Source organism: Balearica regulorum, chromosome 6 (assembly GCF_011004875.1).
Source record: "Balearica regulorum gibbericeps isolate bBalReg1 chromosome 6, bBalReg1.pri, whole genome shotgun sequence".
Lineage (NCBI taxonomy): Eukaryota > Metazoa > Chordata > Aves > Gruiformes > Gruidae > Balearica > Balearica regulorum.
Window position 1 is genome coordinate 8,259,394 of NC_046189.1, and position 19,725 is coordinate 8,279,118.

Consider the following 19,725-nt stretch of genomic DNA (forward strand, 5'->3'; position numbering starts at 1 on the left):
TAAAAATCCATCATAATTTCTTCCACAACTTGTAGAGTTTATTTACATTGCACAGAGGAAGGCTCTAATGATTCTGTGTCTGGCTTCAGTCAGAAGAAGTTATTGCAAGCTGAATGCTCAGAATTGCACAATCCCACCTTGAAATGGCACATGGAAACTCCTGGCTGTTCTTGCACATGTTGTTATGAAAGGAAGAATCTGAAGCGCACATTCAGATTCATGCCTAACAATGAAGTCATCTGGGAAATATCTCTTTGAAGGAACAGCCGCTTTCTGAATGACGTCATGGCCTATTTTACTCATGTGGCTGAGAGGTGCACCCCTAATTCAGCTGCCTCACGCCATTGAAGAAGTTCTGAGTTAATGAAAATGCTCCAAATTTTAGAGAGCCTCATCTTATTGGTAAAGCAGAATGTTCTTGCTAGTTTTATAAACTAAGATTAGTTGTGTTATCAAATACTTGATAACATAGCTTGTTTCTTAATAAGGGGTTTTTGTCATCTCAGTTCAATTTTCATTGTTCTTGGGGAGGTTTTTTTGATAGATTAAATATTTGCAACAGGAAAAAAAAGCAGGACAGATGGAGCTTGAGAACACTGAGTTCAAGCTTGAACTTGCTATATTTTGTGAAAAAAGCTAGATAGCCTGCAGAATGCTAATACAGAGCAGACCAGTACATGCTACAGTTAAAGTCACAGTGGTGTTGTAAAAACCAGTGGGTTGATACAGGGAGGCATAAGAGCCAGAAACTAGGACAACAGTGTTGAATGTCTTGTGCAGGGTGTTACAGTGGTAACTCTTACAGAAGTTGTTGTGAGAATATCAGCACTTGGGATCTTGATCTTGCTGCTCCTTTAATCGTAGCATTGTACTAGATTGGGTTTGGGTTTTTTTTCTTTTTGGGGGTGGGGGTGGGTGGTCTGTCCTTGAGCTTTATGGGAATGCTGAAGAAAATGCACTGTAACCTCATTTTGGGTAGACTCCTGTGTTTATTGTACAAGTAGTAACAATGAAAACACTTTTTCAGGCTGCAGTGTGCCAGTGTTGCTAGCTAGCATCTGCAGAGATTAAGTGGGAATTAAAGCAAAGGCGGTCTCTGTGTTCTAAAGTTTCTAACAGTACATTTGACATCTTTGCAAAAGAGTCTGTAGATGTTGAGCTGTTTGTACTACTGCAGTACATTTGAGCGGAATGTAGGAATTGTTGCAGTTGTGTCTTATGGTTAATATAAATTAAATCACCCTATTGGGATCTGGTTTATGAAAAAAATGAAACAAGATGTCGACTTTCTTGCATTAAGATATTTGAAAACATCTAGGACTTGGTGAAAAATAGTATTTCAGTAAATTTGCAGGCTTAGTCTGACTTTACTATTTCCATAAAGAAATGATGTTTGAGTTGAATCCAATTGCTGTGGTGCAGAACTAAGTCTACTGTCTAATTATGGACTTGTAAACCTGAAAAATCTGCCTACTCTGTTGTTATGCACTTCTAAAGCTGAAAATTTGATGTTTAAAATAGTGAATATGAATTATTTTTAGGTGGATTCTCTTAAGGTGAAGTAAATATTTTTTACTGGGAATGATCCAGTCAGGAATACAAATTTTCTGGATTGAGGCATTCAGGCAGTATGATGTGTTGTCAGTAAGTGCGTAGCAGAGGTGCTTCATGTTTGGAATATACCTTTCTCAAGGAAGTGCCAAGTTTGATAATTAGTTCTGTTTTCCCTGTCTGGATACAAAATGGTTCTTCTGAATGTACAGGTACCCTTCCCTGTGCACCCACATTATAATTTATAAAAAAAGTATAATTATTTGGATAATCACCTTCTCTGAATGTTGGTTCCATAATGATAACTCTTACAGAAATAAAGATGTACTACATTTTAAGATTCAACAGTGAATTTAGACTTGCCAGTTCTTAGTTCTTGGAGGTGAAAGACTAAAAATCTAAACTAATATGAGAGTAACGATAGAGGATTTCAGGAGCTGGCAAGGATGTTATTCAGCATCCAGCAGAGTTGGATGGCTCGGTCGTTTTCTGGGCAAGTCAGAAACAACTCAGAAAGGCCATGAATATGGTCAGGCTAGATTACCTTAGTCAGCGGTATGCTCGTTTGATGACTTATCTCTTGTTAGTTATCCTAAAACTTCCAGGCACTCACAATGATACAATGCAGGAGTTGATGAATAGCAGTGGAGAAACAGAAGGTAGTAATTTGATGCCATTGTTTGATGTTAGGTGAATTTCTGTGTTAAGCATTAATAGTTTCTGTACTGAAGCAAAGGAGCTATAATAACTTGAAGATGGTGCCTTTGGTTTACCCAGAGAGATCTCCTGTTGCAGTAAAAGGAGCTGACGGATGCTTCCAAAAAGAAGAAAAAAAATAAAAATCTATTCCCACATGTAAAAGCCAGAACTGGAAACACTGAGCATGTCCACATTGAAACCCAGAGGATAAAGTTTGGAAGCATGTTGTTCTTTAATTTACTCTTTCATTTTATCCAATCTCTGAGCAAAGGATTCTGGCAAGTGAAGGCTAATGAACATTGCAGCACACGTGAAGGAAGCATGCTCTCAAAAGAATGCTGTGTCCCAGTCACAACCAGGGAGTGTATGATAAGAAATGATTTTTCTCCAGTGGTAAATTTGCTGTTACTACCATCTTCCCTTGCCCTTGTTTCTTTCATGCCAAATATTGTCTCTGGTTTGTTTATTTATCAGCTATGGGAAGTGCACCTGAGCTTAAAAGAAAAATGGGCCTTCAGTATTACATACCACTATTATTAGCATCGCTGTCATTCGTGCACTGTTAAAATCTTCTTTTTTAAGCCCTTTTTCCCATACATGAAAAATTTTTAAAGAATTTTCTAAAGATTACTTGAGCTTGCTGGTTTGTTTTGCTCCAAGATGGAGTTATCCCTAAGGGATATTCCTATGACCCTCCTGCTGCTGCCTCTGTGCCTCCACTGGGTGGGAATGTAGAGCTCACTTAGACCAGCAGTGAACTGTTAGCTCTAGCTAACAAGTCTGCAGCACAGAGCCAAAGAACCACTTCTGCCTCATCCAGTTGTTTGAGGTGGAAGTAAGTTTGCATGTAGCTGTGTGTATTCTCAGCCTGCAGCTAAAATCTGGGTAGCTGCAAGGTGGCTGATAATGGTGTATACAGTGGGAGAACAGTGTACACCCCCACCACACCAGCTCCGTTATCTTCAGATTCAGGCTGACAGCTCTTCAGGGCATGATACAGTTTGAAATGCGCTTCTGAGTGCTGCGTAGATTGATGGACTGAAGAAATACTGAATGTTTTTTCTTGTACAACTGGTATTTTCCATGGTGACAGTCTTGACAAGATAAGCTTTTTACCCTTTCTGCTTTCTTTCTGTATTCCAGCCTCCTCTTGCTTCTGGACATGCTAGCTGTATTTCTTAACGTTATTTTACCTTTAGGATTAGATACTTTAATGCAGAGAACTGCTTTGATAGCTGTGTTGCAATCTGATTTGGTTTCAAATATATCCTTGTTGATAGCCCCCTTAGCATATGACCACACTGATCTCTCTGGAGAATGTCTAAATTTTTATCATTTACAGGGTGTGTCCTAAATTCTCCTGAAGTTCTGCTTACAAACAAACTGGTTATATTGATATAAATGTATACTCGTATTGTATTTTCCTGTACGCTTTAGTATTTCTGATCTGGCTGTGAATTAAAACGCAGTGGTACCTGAGGAATCAGGGAATCATAGAATGGTTTGGGTCGGATGAGATCTTAAAGATCATCTAGTTCCAACCCCCCTGCCATGCACGGGGACACCCTCCACTAGACCAGGTTGCCCAAAGCCCCATCCAACCTGGCCTTGAACACTTCCAGGGATGGGGCATCCACAACTTCTCAGGGCAACCTGTGCTGGTGCCTCACCACCCTCATAGCGAAGAATTTCTTCCTCATATCTAATCTAAATCTCCCCTCCTTCAGCTTAAAGCCATTACCCCTTGTCCTATCACTGCATGCCCTTGTAAAATATGCCCTGGTGTAATTATTCTCATTCTTTTGCCTTTAAAGTTAAACCAAGCTAGATTCAGCTTACTTGGACCACACTTCAGGTTTCTTCCCAGTGAGCAGCTATATAATTTTTCTCAGCAAATCTAAATGTGGGTTAGAAGACAGGTGTAGGTAAGATTAGGACTGCCATATGTCCTCAGTTTCTCAGGCATCTTTACCAGAATATTTCTAGATACACCTGCTTCCAGACATTCGGCTTTCTGACAAGAACCACATCCAGAGCCTGATGAGGTGTACAGCTGCAAAGAAATGTCTGTATTGTTGACATCCATCAGTTATTCAAAGACATGTTAAGCTTTAGTTATCAAATTATGTTCTTTATTATTTAGTCATAACACCAAATTTAAAGACTGAGGTGATTGCTTACACATTCGGTAGTGAAGAGTTCTTAGTTACTGCACTTCTAGAGAACAGAAGAAAGTACAAATTAAACCAGCGTGGCTTGTTGAGAAGTTGCTTAAAGTTAAGCACAATATGTTTTTTATATCACTGCATCTGGAAGATTGTTAACCGTTACAGAATTTTTTGTGGCCCTTTCCTCTAATGCTTCCCCCCCTGCCCCCAACATTTCAATAGCTTATCAAATAGATTTTTCTTTCTTTATATCTTAATTACTGTAAATATTTTCACCTCTGTGTTTTCTCATATCCATTTGGCTTAGTTCTACTGATGAATGAAATACCCAGTAATATTTGATTTCCATTAGAAGACCCTTCTTTTTTTCTTTATTTTTAATCATACATTCCTTCCTTTTTTGCAAATAGTACTCAAACAGTCCCTCAGAAAAATGCGTAGAATTTTTTTCCTGTGTAGAGTCACCATTTGTGCGGAACAGGACATGTCACACAAGCAGGGAATATTCAGGGAATGTGCTGATGTCTGTGGCACTTTTCTCTTTCATACTCTGATGTGGTGAGTTTGATTTGTGCTTTCATTTGAGCAGCAACCATGCCTGGGAGATGCAGTTGTTTTTAAGGTGTTGATACAGAAGTGCTCCCCAAAAGAGAAAAATCCGCACACTGATGTACTCTGGCAAAAACATATATGCATAGACAACCAAGGAAACTGTTAGAGCTGGGGAGCTGGACCGTAGGGTGGGGAAAGAGAAGGAACCCCAAATAGAAGGATGTGTGTATTTTATAGTCCATGTTGTACTTCTGTTTAATTGACAAGGAAGACTCACGTATGCAAGGCTGAGCAAAAACTGTTCATGTCTCAGGAAGTGATTAGAAGCTTAGACATTTGTTCATCTGTTTTCTGCATAGCTTGAAAACTGGTCCCACTTCTCTGTCATTCTCATTTTATATTGTATCCTGTCATTCTGTGTTATCAGAATGTGGATACATCTGTCTTCCTTTCATCAGTAAATCAACATCCCTTCAACTTCTGCTGTACAAGGAGCTAATTTGTCAAAGTTTGGCAGCAGGTATCCAGTAATTTTGCATAGCCTTTTTACCTTTCTTTATTATATGAGTTTGGTAAGTCCTTTTTTATATAGTTGCATTTACATCTGCATAAAAGAGAACTTGTAATGTTCAGGGATTTCAGAGTAATAAAGAAATGTGGCACTGCGAAAGACTGAGGTTTTTTAAAGATTGAAATGTGATGACAAAAGAAAACAGATGTTGTTTTATTATTAAAACGTCCTACACTGCTCTCTACTGGAAGAGTGGAAGTCTACGTTAAATATTCAAAAGTACACCTCAAACTATTTCTTATTCATGTTTTTTAGGTTTAATGATTTTTTTTGACCCTGGTAAAACTAACTTTTCTGAAGAATGGATAGGGTTTTTTTGTATTCCCCCTAAGTTTTGAAGAAAAGCACCTGGATATACTTTCATGTAAAAGAAATAGAATGTTGAGAGTCAGAATGTAAGCTGTCAGGGGGGAAGAATTACTGGAGTGTCTTGTTAATGGCAAGGAAAAAAAGTGAACTGTTAACCTTAACAATTCACCTGACCTTACTAATAGCTACTGGGCATCTGATAACAGCAATAGACTTGTCAGAACTGTACAGGATTCTGAATGCCTGAAGTTGCCCTATATTTGAAATGACTTTTAATTGAGCTATCAAAATAAAATAAAAAAGACTCACCTTTTATTTTAGTAGTTTCTCCAGCCAAACTATAAAACATAGCCAATGATAAAAGCATTTTAAATAGTTTCACTGTGGAAATGAACCAAAACAGGTCTTGCTCAAGTTAAATGCATAGGAAAAAAATTAATTTCAACTACATTCTGAAGGAAGAGATACTCCCCACAGAGGGTCTGTTTACTAGTTTGTTGTGTAAGAGAGCCCTCCTGGCCATTACAGGGCTGAATTATTCTCCCAGTTGCTGTCAATGATAAAACTGTTGATTTTAATATGATGAAATACTGTCTGTTAATTCTGCGCAGCTGCACTGTCTTGCAAATCTTTGCATGTGGAGTGAGCACATCTGGTTGCTAATATTAGTTGTAAACAGTTTGATCTGAGGTGTTTGTTTTGTATATGGCTGGTCAAGAGCTCACTTTTTAATGGCAACCATGAATGAGGGAAGAACAAGCTTTCATGTACTTTAAAGGAATAGTTAAACTGTTTTGACTGATAAGATCTGTTGATCTCATAAAAGCTATTTCTGATTGTAGACTGCTGCAAGTGAGATCAGAATAAGTAATGTATTAGAAAAATAACCTTTCATCAGTTTTGTAGGGAATGTGTTTGGAAGAATGGCAGACCGCAGTGAAAAACATGTAGTAGTTTATATGGGAAAAACATTGCCTTTGCTTGCTTTACTTTATATAAAATATTAAATGTTATCCTCTCAAACTTCTTAAAGTATCTAACTGAAACTCAGTATGATTATGGTGAACTTCTCCTTAGCACTAAACTTAGCAATACATAAATATTTAAAAAGATGAGTCTAGTCGCATGCCTAACTTAGCTTTTTTTTTTTTAATTGGCTTATTATACATGAACTACACCAACTTCAAGAATAACCCTTTTACTAGTTGCAACCACTAAATACATGTAACAATCATATGCAAGCATTTTTCATCTGTATTATGTATTTGATGTTAATGAACGCTTAAAAATTTAATGCATTTATTAATTTGCTTATGGGAATAGTGCTGAATGATCTGAAGGGGAACTGCTATGTTATTTTCTGTTTCTCTCTTCTGCAGCTTAGCGTAGGAGTTGTATTAGCATGACTCAGGAACAGTTACGTTTCATGTTGTTGTCCTTCCTCATCAGCCAGGTCTGCAAAAGGGCAATAGCCGGGGGAGGGAGACTGAAGTGAGCAAACCAATTGCTGACTTTTAAAGTTCCCATCTAGGATTCTGCATCAGTATTGCTTTGTAAAGAACCCTGATCTTGAAAAGGGAAGTTTCATATTTAGCAATTTTGCTTTGAAATTTTTGTTGCAGAAACTCTCACTAATAAAATATTATACTGCTCATGCCACAGCTGTACTGAATTCCTGATATAACAAATATTTGTTCTCTGTGTTTGTGTGAGATTTGGTGAGAAAAATCTGCTGAAAGACCATAATGAAATGTCCATCTCCCCGTTTCATGAGGATGGTGAATTAGTTGCTATTTACTTTAGAAATCCCAGAGGTGGCAGCACATCCATCATGTTAGGTATTATATGAATACAGAGGCCTTCGTCACATTGCACTTGGCATCTAAAGTCTCAGCTTTCCAAATGTATATGTGTTTGCTTAGCTTAACTACTACAAGTAATGCCACAGTTATTGGTACCTAATATTAAACAAAATACAATGATAGGTCAGATCACACAGAAAATGTTCAGAGCAGATGGACAAGCAAGCAATAAAAAGCCTCCAGTTAATGTTAGCTATATGTTAAACCTACATTGCATAGTCATTCTTTTGTCTCGATTTGAAATTCGATTAATATGTTGTCCCAAAATAGATCAGTCTAATTCAAATATTCAGAATATTTGCCTTTAATTGCTGTTTTTCTCTTTATTAATCTCTTACCAAAAATAAATAAATAAATGAGAAAGTTCACGAAGGTCAAAATGTGTAAGCAGTTATAACTAAAATTTGAGCTTACCTGAAAAAAATATAACTGCAGTTAACAGAGATACAAACAGATATCAGATATGAACAATGCAACCCATGGCATGGTCTCATAATCTCTGATATTAACACTTAAGCCACAAATCTTCTTTGTGTTTCTGGATTAAATACATCTTACTGTATTTCCCTACACTGAATAGTTTACTTGGCATAAGCGCTAATTCCACATTCAGCTCAAAACTGCTGAGAGCAATAAAAATTTCAGTAGTGATGCTTAATGTCAAAACTGATACTCATCTGGAAGACAGTGCATTGTGAATGATTCGTGGAATTCTGGTTGGTTATCTTCCATAAATATTGATATAAAGCTCATGATATTTCTGTATACTTGAGGTCTTGGTTGTTTGTTTCTTTTGTAACTTGTTAGGCAAACCCAATTAGTTTGTGTTTCTTTAGGTTTTGTCAGTCATTTAAACCTGTGCTTTCAGCAGTTTATCTTTCTGTTTAGATGTCTATGTCTCCCTCTTCTCCATGATCAGAAATGGTCATTTCTGATTTTGGGAATGTTACTATGGGCTTAAAAATTCAGTGACATTTACCAGATTCCCCAGCTGTGGCAGAAGCTTAATTTGATTCTTACACTTTCGAAGGCAGTAATATGAATTAGCATGAGGTACAAGTGCCTGGGAAAACAGGATTTATGGAAGTTATTGTTCATGGAGAGATTGGTCTGCTGCTGGGATTTACTGAATACAGCAAAGATACCTTCATCTTTCTTGGACTTTGAATCAGAGCGAGATAGCTGAGAGGAAAGGGGAGGGGAAATGACTCTACTGCTTTTGAGATATCTTTTGCTATCTCAGATCCCGGTCATCTGGTGGAAGTAAGTAAATAAGAAACGTAGGGCAGCCCTGTGCCCTTTTGGAGAAGTACCCGCAGGCAAGGCAGCGTACCTCGGCGCATCTAGAAGTGTACTCAACGCAGTTCCACCCAAGGCCTGGCCCCAAATCTGTATCAAGAAGTACCAGGCTGCTTACATTGATAATGCCTTTGGAGCTACCTGTTTCAAACCTACACAAATATTAAGAAGCCTGCATGGATGAAACAAACTCAGCCGCTTTCCACTTCACCGTGGGCAGCAGTGAGCTGTGCTCTCTGTTCGTTGAGCTGCGTCCACACTTGCAGCTGTTATTTCCTGTGTTTATGCAGGATTCCCAAACTATATATAATGCACCCTGGCCTGCTCACAAACTTTGCAGCAGTTATACCTCTACCTCTTACAGTGTGTGGTGTATAAATGTCAGATATCTGGTATTACCAACATTCCTCTTAAATTCTCATCTGACCTTACCTATTTTTTTCTTGTACATTTAAGCCTGTGGTTGCCGTTTTGGGTTTTTTTTTCCTTTTTGCTCACATATTCATTCACCTTTCTGTCTGTCACATCTAGTATCCGTAATGTCCAAAAATCATTCTTCTTTCTCTGTATGCATTTTCTGCAATTGTCACATTTCCAGGGAAGAACACACCCTCTATTTAAAGTCATCAAAGATGTTGCATGAAAGACATCAATTCTAGCAATAGAAGTTTCTGCTTTGTTATTACAAAACCTTGGTCTCCTAGCTGGAGAATTGTAATAGTAGAGAATATTGACAGCAGATGTGTGTGGTGTTTTTATTTACATACTGTTGTATTCAAGATGGCACATCATATTTCAGAGTCAGTAGTAAATTTCTAATGAGACTTAATTATTGGTAGAGCTGCAAAGTTTCTTGCAGGAGTACAGCTTGAGCACATTGACTACAGTAAACACGTTTTGAAGTTTTTGTAAAATCAAAAACTTCAGAGTTACTATGTGGAAAGCATCTGTGGTTTGGCAAATTTAAGTTCCTTTTGAAACTGTTAAGACTTGAAAATTATACATACCTCTGTGCATCATGTTACACAGAAAATTGTGTACTTTAGAGAAAAAAGGGAGTTTGTTCGTTCTTACTAGCATTATTTTTGGCATATACATGTACATGGTGTGACTTAAACCAATGTACCTCAATGTGAAAATCAAGCAATTAAAAATTGATTAAATTACTATATAAATGTGGTTTGGGCAAGATTATTGTACCTTTCATAACTGTATAGTAGAAGGCAAGCAAAACTGTACAGAAGAACGTAAAGTTTTTCATTAAAACCTTACTTGGTAAAAATATGATTGCTAGTAGAAATCCTTTGAATATGAGCCTTGTTTTTATGTGAGTTGGAGACTAGTTCCTTTAAATCTCTGAAGTTACTGTACCAAGCAGCTCTGAGTGCATAATCAGGTCTTTTTAATTTATCTTGCATCACTATATCAAAGTTTTAATAGCATAGTCCAAACCATTGACTCATGTTGATTCATGGGAAGTATCTTATATCAGTTGGGGTTTTTTGCATTGTTTTCATTATTTTCCAAAAGAGATGATATTACCAACATGACAATTCCCCAGTAGAAAAAGGTACTTCTAATTTACAGACTTGTATAGGATCAAGATAAATAAAATGGTTTTTTTTTTTTTAAAGCTGCTTATGATAACTCTCATATTTGTGTAATTAGAATTTAATTTTTGTTGTTCTCTTGATTAGAAATAGCTGTATGAAGATTTGTTATTTATCAACTATTGAAAGGGTTGTTTTTCCAAAATATTATTTGGAAATAATTGGAAAATAAGATTACTTGAGTTAATCAGGCCTTTCAATGCATAACTCATTTCTCACAATTTACAATCTTCCTAGTTTCTTGGCAGTACGGAAGTAGAGCAGCCCAAAGGCACAGAAGTTGTAAGAGATGCTGTTAGAAAATTAAAGGTAAGAAAGAATTTTTAATGAAATATAAATGGAATGTATTATTAACCTTTTCTCACAGATAAGATGCTTTGTAAGTGTTTCCATGTAAATTCATTGGTTCTAGAAGCAGTTGCTTTTATTAATTTCTTCACTGTTGTGTAGGGCCTTCCCTGTTACGTCCATATTATCAGATGTTCTGCTGTACAAATATTTAGTTGTCTCCTAGATTATACAATTATTTATAGTATAAAGTTTACGTACCTTAATGTGTAATGCTTGTTCTTTGGAAACTTTAGGGCTTTGTTAATACAAACTTAGGTAGCAACAATTTGTTTTAGCTGCCATCCTCACTTTACGGCTATTGAATACCTCTAATTATGGCACTTCAAACGTGTTGTCAGAGAATTAAAGAAAATGAACTCTTCCTTGACTGAAAAACTAGTAACTTCAGTCCTGCCTGTCCTGCATTTCTCTGGGCTGTGCGTTGCTTCCTGCAAGTTGCCTCTTATTGCAAAGCATAGAGTACCCACCCTCATAAGGTAAGCTGTTGGTGCTGGAGCAGTAAGAGTGTCAAACCACACTGTAATCGGGCTGTGATAGCTCTGTGGGTACTGGCTGTCCCTGACTGCTCATCGAAAGCTAATCGGTCTGATCCACGTAAACTGACGCTTAGACTGGAGGTGGAGGTTTGTGATGCTGGCATGAATGCTGTTCCCCCGATATATCTGGAAATAGAGCTGTAGCGAGAGAACAGGGTTTACAAACTAAGCCTGCTTATGACAAGGGACGTTACTGTCTTGTCCTCCAGGTCTTCATGTTTCTTTGGAAAAGGACTGTGCACGCAAACCCCATCTATGTGCTGGTGCACATAGGTGGCTGAAAAAATCAGATCTTGCTGTGTTTTAACCCAGCTGGCAGGTAAAACAACCACACAGCCGTTCACATACTAGAGCTATTGGATCATTTATTTAGATGTAAAAATTGTTCTGCATACTATTGTAGTTTTTCATAACTTTTCATAGAGTTTTCATTATTCATTTAAACATAAGTTCCTCAGAAATGGACAGAAAATTTTGGGAATCAATCTTTTAAAAATTTGATTCTGTGTTATAGCTATAATACAAAAGGAAGAAAGGCATGAAACTCTATTTATGTAGCTCAGCTTTTAAGACTGAGGTTTCTCTTGAAAAAGCCATCTTTCCAAGATTGATTAGCAGTTGTGTTAAGGTAATGAAACAGAAGGTCTTTGCCATTATTTTTGCTCTACCAAAATAGTACAACTGCCTTTAAAGATTCACTTAGTCAATTCCTAGAACGTTTTATGCCAAAAAGATTTACTCTGCTGTGGTTCATCAGAGACATTATTGCCTAGTTGTTTTCAAGTGTTTTAGGCTAATGTAAGTGTGACCGTTTTTTAATCATTGCAGCATGCTGCCAGTGGAAACAAAATGTATGGTTTTGTGTGCACCGTGTACAGTTTACGGCTAATACTGGAATGAAGCCTGTTGTATTAGATGTTTTGTATTTATAAAATTCCATTACCCTGAACAAAGTTAATTCTGTGCAGAAATCTGTCAAGATAATATCCTACTATGGAGAAGTTTTCATAGAAACATAGAATCGCTGCTAAATATCTCTGTCTCACTGGAAATCCAGGCTAACCTGGGCTGTCATTGATCCCTGGAGGCTTTTGGTGGGTTGGATTGTATCATTTGTACCTTGAAATAGTTTGCTTTGAAAGAAGGTCCATAAAGGGTTTCAAATAACTGTTCTCTGAAGTGTAGGAAGAGCCAGAACTATTTTCCTGTTTTGGGGAAAAAAACATTTGTCAGCCTAGCACTAAAATTTAAAAATAGAGATTATTTTTTTTCATATATATATATATACACACACACACACACTTGTGGTGTCATTGGAGTATGTAGATATCTGTTCTAACTTTTTTACATGTGTTCCCTAAATAAACCACCTTGGAGATATGTATCCAAATCGTTACTGCCAGAATCACACTATTTTGTACAAGCTTGGAAGTTTGGAGCAGTGAAAAGAGCTTGGAAATTAATGTCTTACATTGAAAGAAAAAATATATAGTGTTTTTTAGAGTAGGAGAGTTAAAAGATGTGTGTAGATGTCTGATGCTATATTTATATTTTTTATTATATTGATTTGGTTTTAATCACAATGTTGTTAATCATAATTTTTTAATGAAAATTAATAGCTACCAGAAAAACAGCTGACTCTTTCTTAATATTTGGAGCTATTTTTGCAACTGGCATGCATCGCACTAATAACCTTTTGAAGTCATGTGCTTACAGTGATACCTAGACCATGAAATGCTGTCACTGTAAACTATTTTTCCTAAGCCATCATGTCGTCAAATTATTTCAGAGTAGACATTTGATATACAACTCTTCGTGTCTTTAAATCAAAAGCTCTTAACTCATACGACACACAGACTTTTTGCTTGCCAAACATGGATTTGTGCAAGACTGTAGCATGCCACTCCATGAACGAACTTTTACCAGCAGGTGGAGCTGATGTTCTACAGTAAAATACAATAATGTGGAGGAAAATTTTGATGCTTCGTTGTACTTGTGTTATCCCAAATACTACTATTACTGTATTTTCTAAACACTTGACCATTTTGCTGGGTCAGTTGCAATTTGGATATACAGGTTTATTCAAGCATCTATACGTAATATTTCTAGGGAGTTGTCCAGTGGTTTTATCTAGTGGGGATTTCCCCTTGTGTTTTCAAATTTGGAGTTGGACCTGTACTACAGGAGAAAGAAGAAAGTTGGACACTAATGTTTTAAAATGTGTATTTTTGTTTCTAAGATAAGGTGAGCTGTTATCATAATTTATTACAAACAATTTTTTCCTTCCAGTTTTCTAGTCAAACTTATTTCTAGAATGAAATAAAAACTAAGGAAAATGTTACCAAGATGTTGTATCAGAACATACTTACATTACTCAAATGTGTAAATGTTGTCAAATCACACTTTATTTTATAAAGTGCATAGATTACTTTCCTTGATTAATGCAGGATATAATTTCTAAATCAGACAGTAGAAATTAATTTGGTCCTTCTAAAAAAGTACTTGAGGGGCTGCCAGAGGTGAGAACAGGCAGAAGGATGAACATAACAGATGGAAAGGGCAGCATCACCAGACCACTAGTAAGAAAATGGCATGGAGGGGTGTTAGGGAGAAACCAGATGTAAGCACCTGGGTTGTGGGCTGTTCCTTTTACAGTCTTCCAAGAGATGTTTTTGTGAGGACCAAACTTAAGGCTATTCCCTTACCCAACTTCCAACTCTCTCTCCTTTTCTCCTCCTCTTTCCTTCTGTGAGTGGAGATGAACAGAAAATGTGAATAGAAGTAATCACTTTGAAGCCCCTTGAAATATTCTCCATCAACACCTTGACCCATAAGGATACACAAAGTGAAGTGTGCTTTTCACACACTTCCCAGCATGCCGTGATGCTGTCCTGCTGCTGCCCTTAATGAGCCATCAGTGGATATTGTTCTGAGCTCCCTTTTGTGGTAAAGCTGGTTTTTATTTGTTGTTGAAAGGTCAGAGGAGGGTGGAGAACAGCAAATCTTTAATACTGGGGTAAAGAGGTTTCCAGTCAAGCCTTAGAGCCATGACTGTTCTCTTTGAAGTACTGGAGAAAACAGAATGTGTGGTTCGGGACCAGCCGGGGACAGCCTGAAGACCAAAGCAGATCAGAGAAGAGTTGAAGAAGAGAATACCTGTTTATCCTCTCAAACAAAACCCACCACAAACAAACAAAACCAACACCACACCACCAAAAAAACCCCAAGAACCCCCCAAACCCTCATACCACCAAACAAAACAACAACAAAAAAAAACCCAGCTGAAAACAACAACAACAAAAAAGCCCCAACACCCTCCAAAACCAACAAAACAAAGAAACGAAAACCTTCAGGGGGTGAAAAAATAGGAAAAAGACTATACTGCATTGCCTTTTACACTGTGATTAATAGATCAATAGCCTTCCTCTCAGTCCAGTGTGTGTTTGGAAAATAAAATACAACATATTCCATAGAAATGAATTTCTGAGACAGCTTTTTAACTACCTACTTGATCATGGAGAGATTCAGGTTCGCATATCTGGCCTTTTCATCCTTTTCTTCTTCTTGACAGCTATTTTTCAGAGGTTATGATTTCATTATACCCACCTAAAAAGTGCATGAGAGTTTGGACCACAGTATGACCCAAAAGATGATACGTAGTCACTGCAAAAGAAATAGGGCTTTTTTGTTTTGTTTCCAGGCATCTTTCCTTGTAATGAATGTTTTTTATGAAAAAAATAGAGGAAAAGCATCTTCTCAAAGCTAGGTATAAAGCTGTCTCTCAGCTTAGACAACTGCATTGCCCTCAAACAGATGTCTTTTAAGGTGTCCACATGAATTGCAATGTCTGATGTCTTACTGGAAGCCTGAGTAAAATGGAAGAGTTGAACCTTTATTCCCTGGGCTGAAGATTAGCACCCACATCGCAGAAACATCTGCCTTCATTTCAATTTTTTTTTAATAAACTCTTTAATTGTGCAGTGAGCTGTAAATATTAAGTAAAACCACATAGTTTTGATTTGCATAGCTTAAATTGATTTGGATAGAATTTGTTTTAACCATTATTTCCTTAACTAAAGCTACCAAGTATTTTTAAAACATGATTTTTTTCCTTCATGGTATTTTTGCTGATTGATTCTCTGATTGTGGTTTGCTAAGACTTGATGCATAAGCATTTCAAATGTAATTTTAATAAGAATCTCAAAGTTTGCAATTTTCCCTGCTACTGTAATAAAATACAAGATATATAGAAGTTTTTTCTTCTTTATTTTTAAAGTTAAATTAAACCATAGAAAATATATTTATTTGTATCTGTTGCTTTCCGTAAGAGATTCAAGGAAAATATGATGTTAATTCCAAAGCAGTTAAATAAAAGCTAGCCCATCCCACTGAGCTGCTCATATTATTATTGGGCCAAATCTGGGTGTCTTGCCTAGAACAATATATGCATAAACTAACAGCTTAAGAATTTGGCCCATCATATCTCTTCCCAAGCCATGCTGTGAATCATTTTAATTTTATATCATTGTCCATTTTGATGTCAATGGGAGGCTACAGATTTTTACTTAAATAATCATATTACTGTGTGAGCTACAAATATTACTTTGTTTCAAATTAGTTCTGAAAGAAGAAAATAATGTTTGTAAATCTCCCCTGTCCAGAGGTCTCTCAGGGTCCTCTGTAGGTGTAAGGAATGAGTAAGAAAAAATAGAGAGAATTAAAAAAAGCAGACTGTCTGATACCCGAGTAAGTGTTAGGATCTGCTGTTCAAACCCTGCGCAAGTTTGGGATGTGGCTGAACTTGGCTTTCTAGAGAAGGTCAGCTACGAAAGAAATTACTGATCAGTATTTATTTGTATGTTACCTGTTATTACAGAGAACAGGGACTGGGCAGGAAAAGCATTAAGAAAGTAACTGTACCAGATTTTCTCAATCTATCTACGTGTACTTTTTCAGTCACAGTTTCTCAGTAATCCTTTGATTAAAAAGCTTGTTTGTCTCTCTGGGTGGCTGTGTTGAAAAGATTCTTTTGTGTTTTTCTTTCACCATTAGCTTGTTTTTGATTTGCTGGAGTCTCTTATTAAGTGGCTTTCCAGTTCTCTGCTAACTTCTGCAAATATCATGTGATCTTTCTCCATTTTGTTAACATCCTTCTGCATTTGAAAACCTCAGAACATAAAATTTGAGTAGTTTCTCACAAGTAACTGATGCAATGCACCCATTGTTATCTTCTTAAGGATCTTTTTGAAATATCCAAGGATTGCATTAATCTTCCCAATTGTAGTTTCATAAGAAGGTCCACAGTTAGTGGCAAGCCTACCATGACATCAAGACTTGACTCCATCTTCACAGAGTAGTCGCCCAAGAAAATAAGTTTGTTCCCGTATGTATGATTTGCAAAGTTGGTAGAGCAACAGAGATTGTTTGCATATGGGCAATCTGTGGTGTTCTGGTTGGTGAGGTATTCTCTGTGTTATTTGCCCCTCTATCAGTTCGTGATCTCCAAGCTTCCCCTGTAATGATTTTAGATCTCAGGTCATTAGTTACTTTTCTCCCCAGTTTTTCCTCTTATTTTTTCTGCCTGCAGATTTTATCAGTAATTATTTTCCTCCTGGTCATTGTTCAATAATGTCATGCTTAAGAAATAAACCCTTCTGGAATACATTAGAAACATATCTTCCCAATGACAATTTCCTGTTTATAACTGCATCTGGAGACTAATGTAACTAACTTAACTAATACTTTCTTTGTATTGCTTCATTTCCTAAATATAATGGCATGCAAAACTCAGTCAAATGCTTTGTCTATTTTAATGAGCTGTATTTTTTGTAAAATCCATATTGATCATCATTAATTTCATCTCACTTGAATTCTGTAGTGCTTGAACTTGATTTATGCCTTTCGAGAGTGGAGACGTGGTAGGGTCATTTTGTTTACCATTTTTTAGTATTGGCACAGAATTCTGAAACTTCCTTAGTGTTGTAAGACTTCTTGACTACTTGGAGCAAGCTTTGGCCAGCTGTTCTAAAACTCATGCAAGTTATTCAGATCTACTTATTTTAAAAAGTCTTTATGTTGTGGCTGTTGTTCAGGACTCTGAGATTATTACAGTTGGAAAACAAGCATTTCATCATCATTCTCAACATACACTATGGGGTTTAATTAGTGATTTTCATTAATGAAAAAATATTTTTTTCCTTTAGCCATTTTGAGTAGCCCTAGAAAGTCAAGAAATGTTGGCCAAAATGCCTGTAAACCAGTGATTAGGTTTTTTGATTTTATTTTCTATAAAATGTTTTGGGGTTTTTTGTTTGTTTTGGTTTTTTAATGCATATGAGATGACCCACCTTAATTAAAATAAAGGGATGGGGATATTCATTAAACTGTACTAAAAGTATACTCTAAATATGTGAGAAATGGACTTGAAGATAAATAGGACAGGAAAAGCATGTGTATATTGCAAGAGCTACACACATGATATTGAAGAGAGGCAGAACTAGAAGTTATGTTAAATTTGCTTGACTTTTGACTAGTTGATTTTCACTAGTAAGTCATCATGTACAAACCTTCATAAAATATTTGGCCAATGACTGTAGCAATCGTAGTGCTGAAATGTAAAATGTGTATTTGGGTTTAAGAGTTGGTTTTGAGAATGTCATAGAGAGGCTTAGGTGGGGGGGGGGTTGTTAGGTTTTTTGGTGTAGCGGGTTTTTGGGTTTTGGGTTTTTTTAACCTAGTGAACTGTGTGCTACTTATCAGCTAATATGATACATTAATCAGTAATAAACTGGATAGGTCATGTAGTAACATTAATGTATGAAGTCAAAAGTATGAAGTCAAAACGGTTAAGTTTAGTTACAAAAAATTTCACTAAGTGCTTTCGAAATGATGAATAAAATTGGGAGGAAGGGAAAAATAGGTTAATTATGTGCTTTTAGGGTGGTTCTTAAAACTGGTTAGTAATTTGCCATAAATAGAGCTGCCCACAAGCAAAATGAAATAAAATAGATGGAGACAGTCATACTGTGTAAAGCAAATGAGTTCATGGAAAGATTTCCCGAGTAATGGTTGGCATAGGGATAAGGACAGAGCAAAAACCCAAACCCTCAACTATCACTTAAATAATTAATTAAAATCAGGGGTTTAGGTATTTGGGGGGAAGCCAAGGCTTCCAGGCTGTCACAGACTTGAGAGGGAAAGGGCTGGTAGCAGAGCAAAAGATAGAGCAATTCCATATCTTTGCTAAGAAAGTTACCCAAATTCATGACACTTCTTAACTGCCATGCAGCAGCAGATTTTACATACTCTGCTTATTTTATATGCAGTGTTCAGGAGAGAAAGACAAGTCAGATCTAGCAGCTAGAAAAGGAGACATAAAAGGACAGAAAATGTTTCGAATAGGACATGTTACCTGACCCAGTCATATGAAGTGTTGTCTAGCCATCATCTAGTGAGCTGTTAGCAAATAAATCCTGAGAATATGGTAGAAGAGATCAAGTATTTCTTAGGTGTTGAAAGCTGTAGTGCTCTTAGACTGAACCTGTTTACAAGAACTGATTTCCTTAGAAGAACGGATGGGAACTACCCTCTGTGCTTGTGTACAGAAGTGAGTGTAGAAATAGCAAGATGTGGAAAACATAACGATGTTCACTGCTGAACAACCAAGTAGGTGACAAACTGAAAGTGTTCATGTTTCTACTGTTCTCCTAGAAATTTCATGCAAAAGCTTAAATTAAGTGCATAAGCAGCAGATAAGTTTCAAGAGAACCAGTTAAGTAATTTGAAAATATTTTTTCTTGAATTATAGAAATATTCTGTAGTGTGCAATCAGAAATCCTGTTCTGTCTGAACTTTGACTTTGGAATGGTTGATGTTTATAAGAGCTTTTTGAAGAAGGAAGGAGACAGCTTCAGGTGGAAGGAGTTGAGAGGAAATAAGAAGTAATAAAAAAAAAACCCCAACTTATGGTTAATGTGATTGCTGTTGTGTTTTTCATCTTGTAGTTTGCAAGACATATCAAGAAATCTGAAGGCCAGAAGACACCCAAAGTTGAATTACAAATCTCAATCTATGGTGTAAAAATTCTAGATCCAAAAACAAAGGTAAGAGACTGATATGTTTATGGTGCTAAACTAGTAATTAAATATTGTTTAACTGTTTTTAATGTTTTTATTGGTTTATATTTTAAAAAAGTATTATAATGAAAGCCAGCCTGTT

The 19,725-nt window shown here is 36.6% G+C and overlaps 1 protein-coding gene across 10 annotated transcripts in view; it reads left to right on the top strand.

Annotated features, from left to right (window-relative positions):
• The window catches only part of GULP1 (GULP PTB domain containing engulfment adaptor 1), a 159,930-nt gene that overhangs the window by 104,184 nt on the left and 36,021 nt on the right, over nucleotides 1-19,725 (top strand). For all 10 annotated transcript variants that reach the window (XM_075756140.1, XM_075756138.1, XM_075756136.1 and 7 more), the window contains 2 exons: nucleotides 10,859-10,930; nucleotides 19,512-19,610. In XM_075756140.1, the coding sequence (XP_075612255.1) occupies nucleotides 10,859-10,930; nucleotides 19,512-19,610 (171 nt within the window). The remainder of the gene's footprint in view (nucleotides 1-10,858; nucleotides 10,931-19,511; nucleotides 19,611-19,725) is intronic.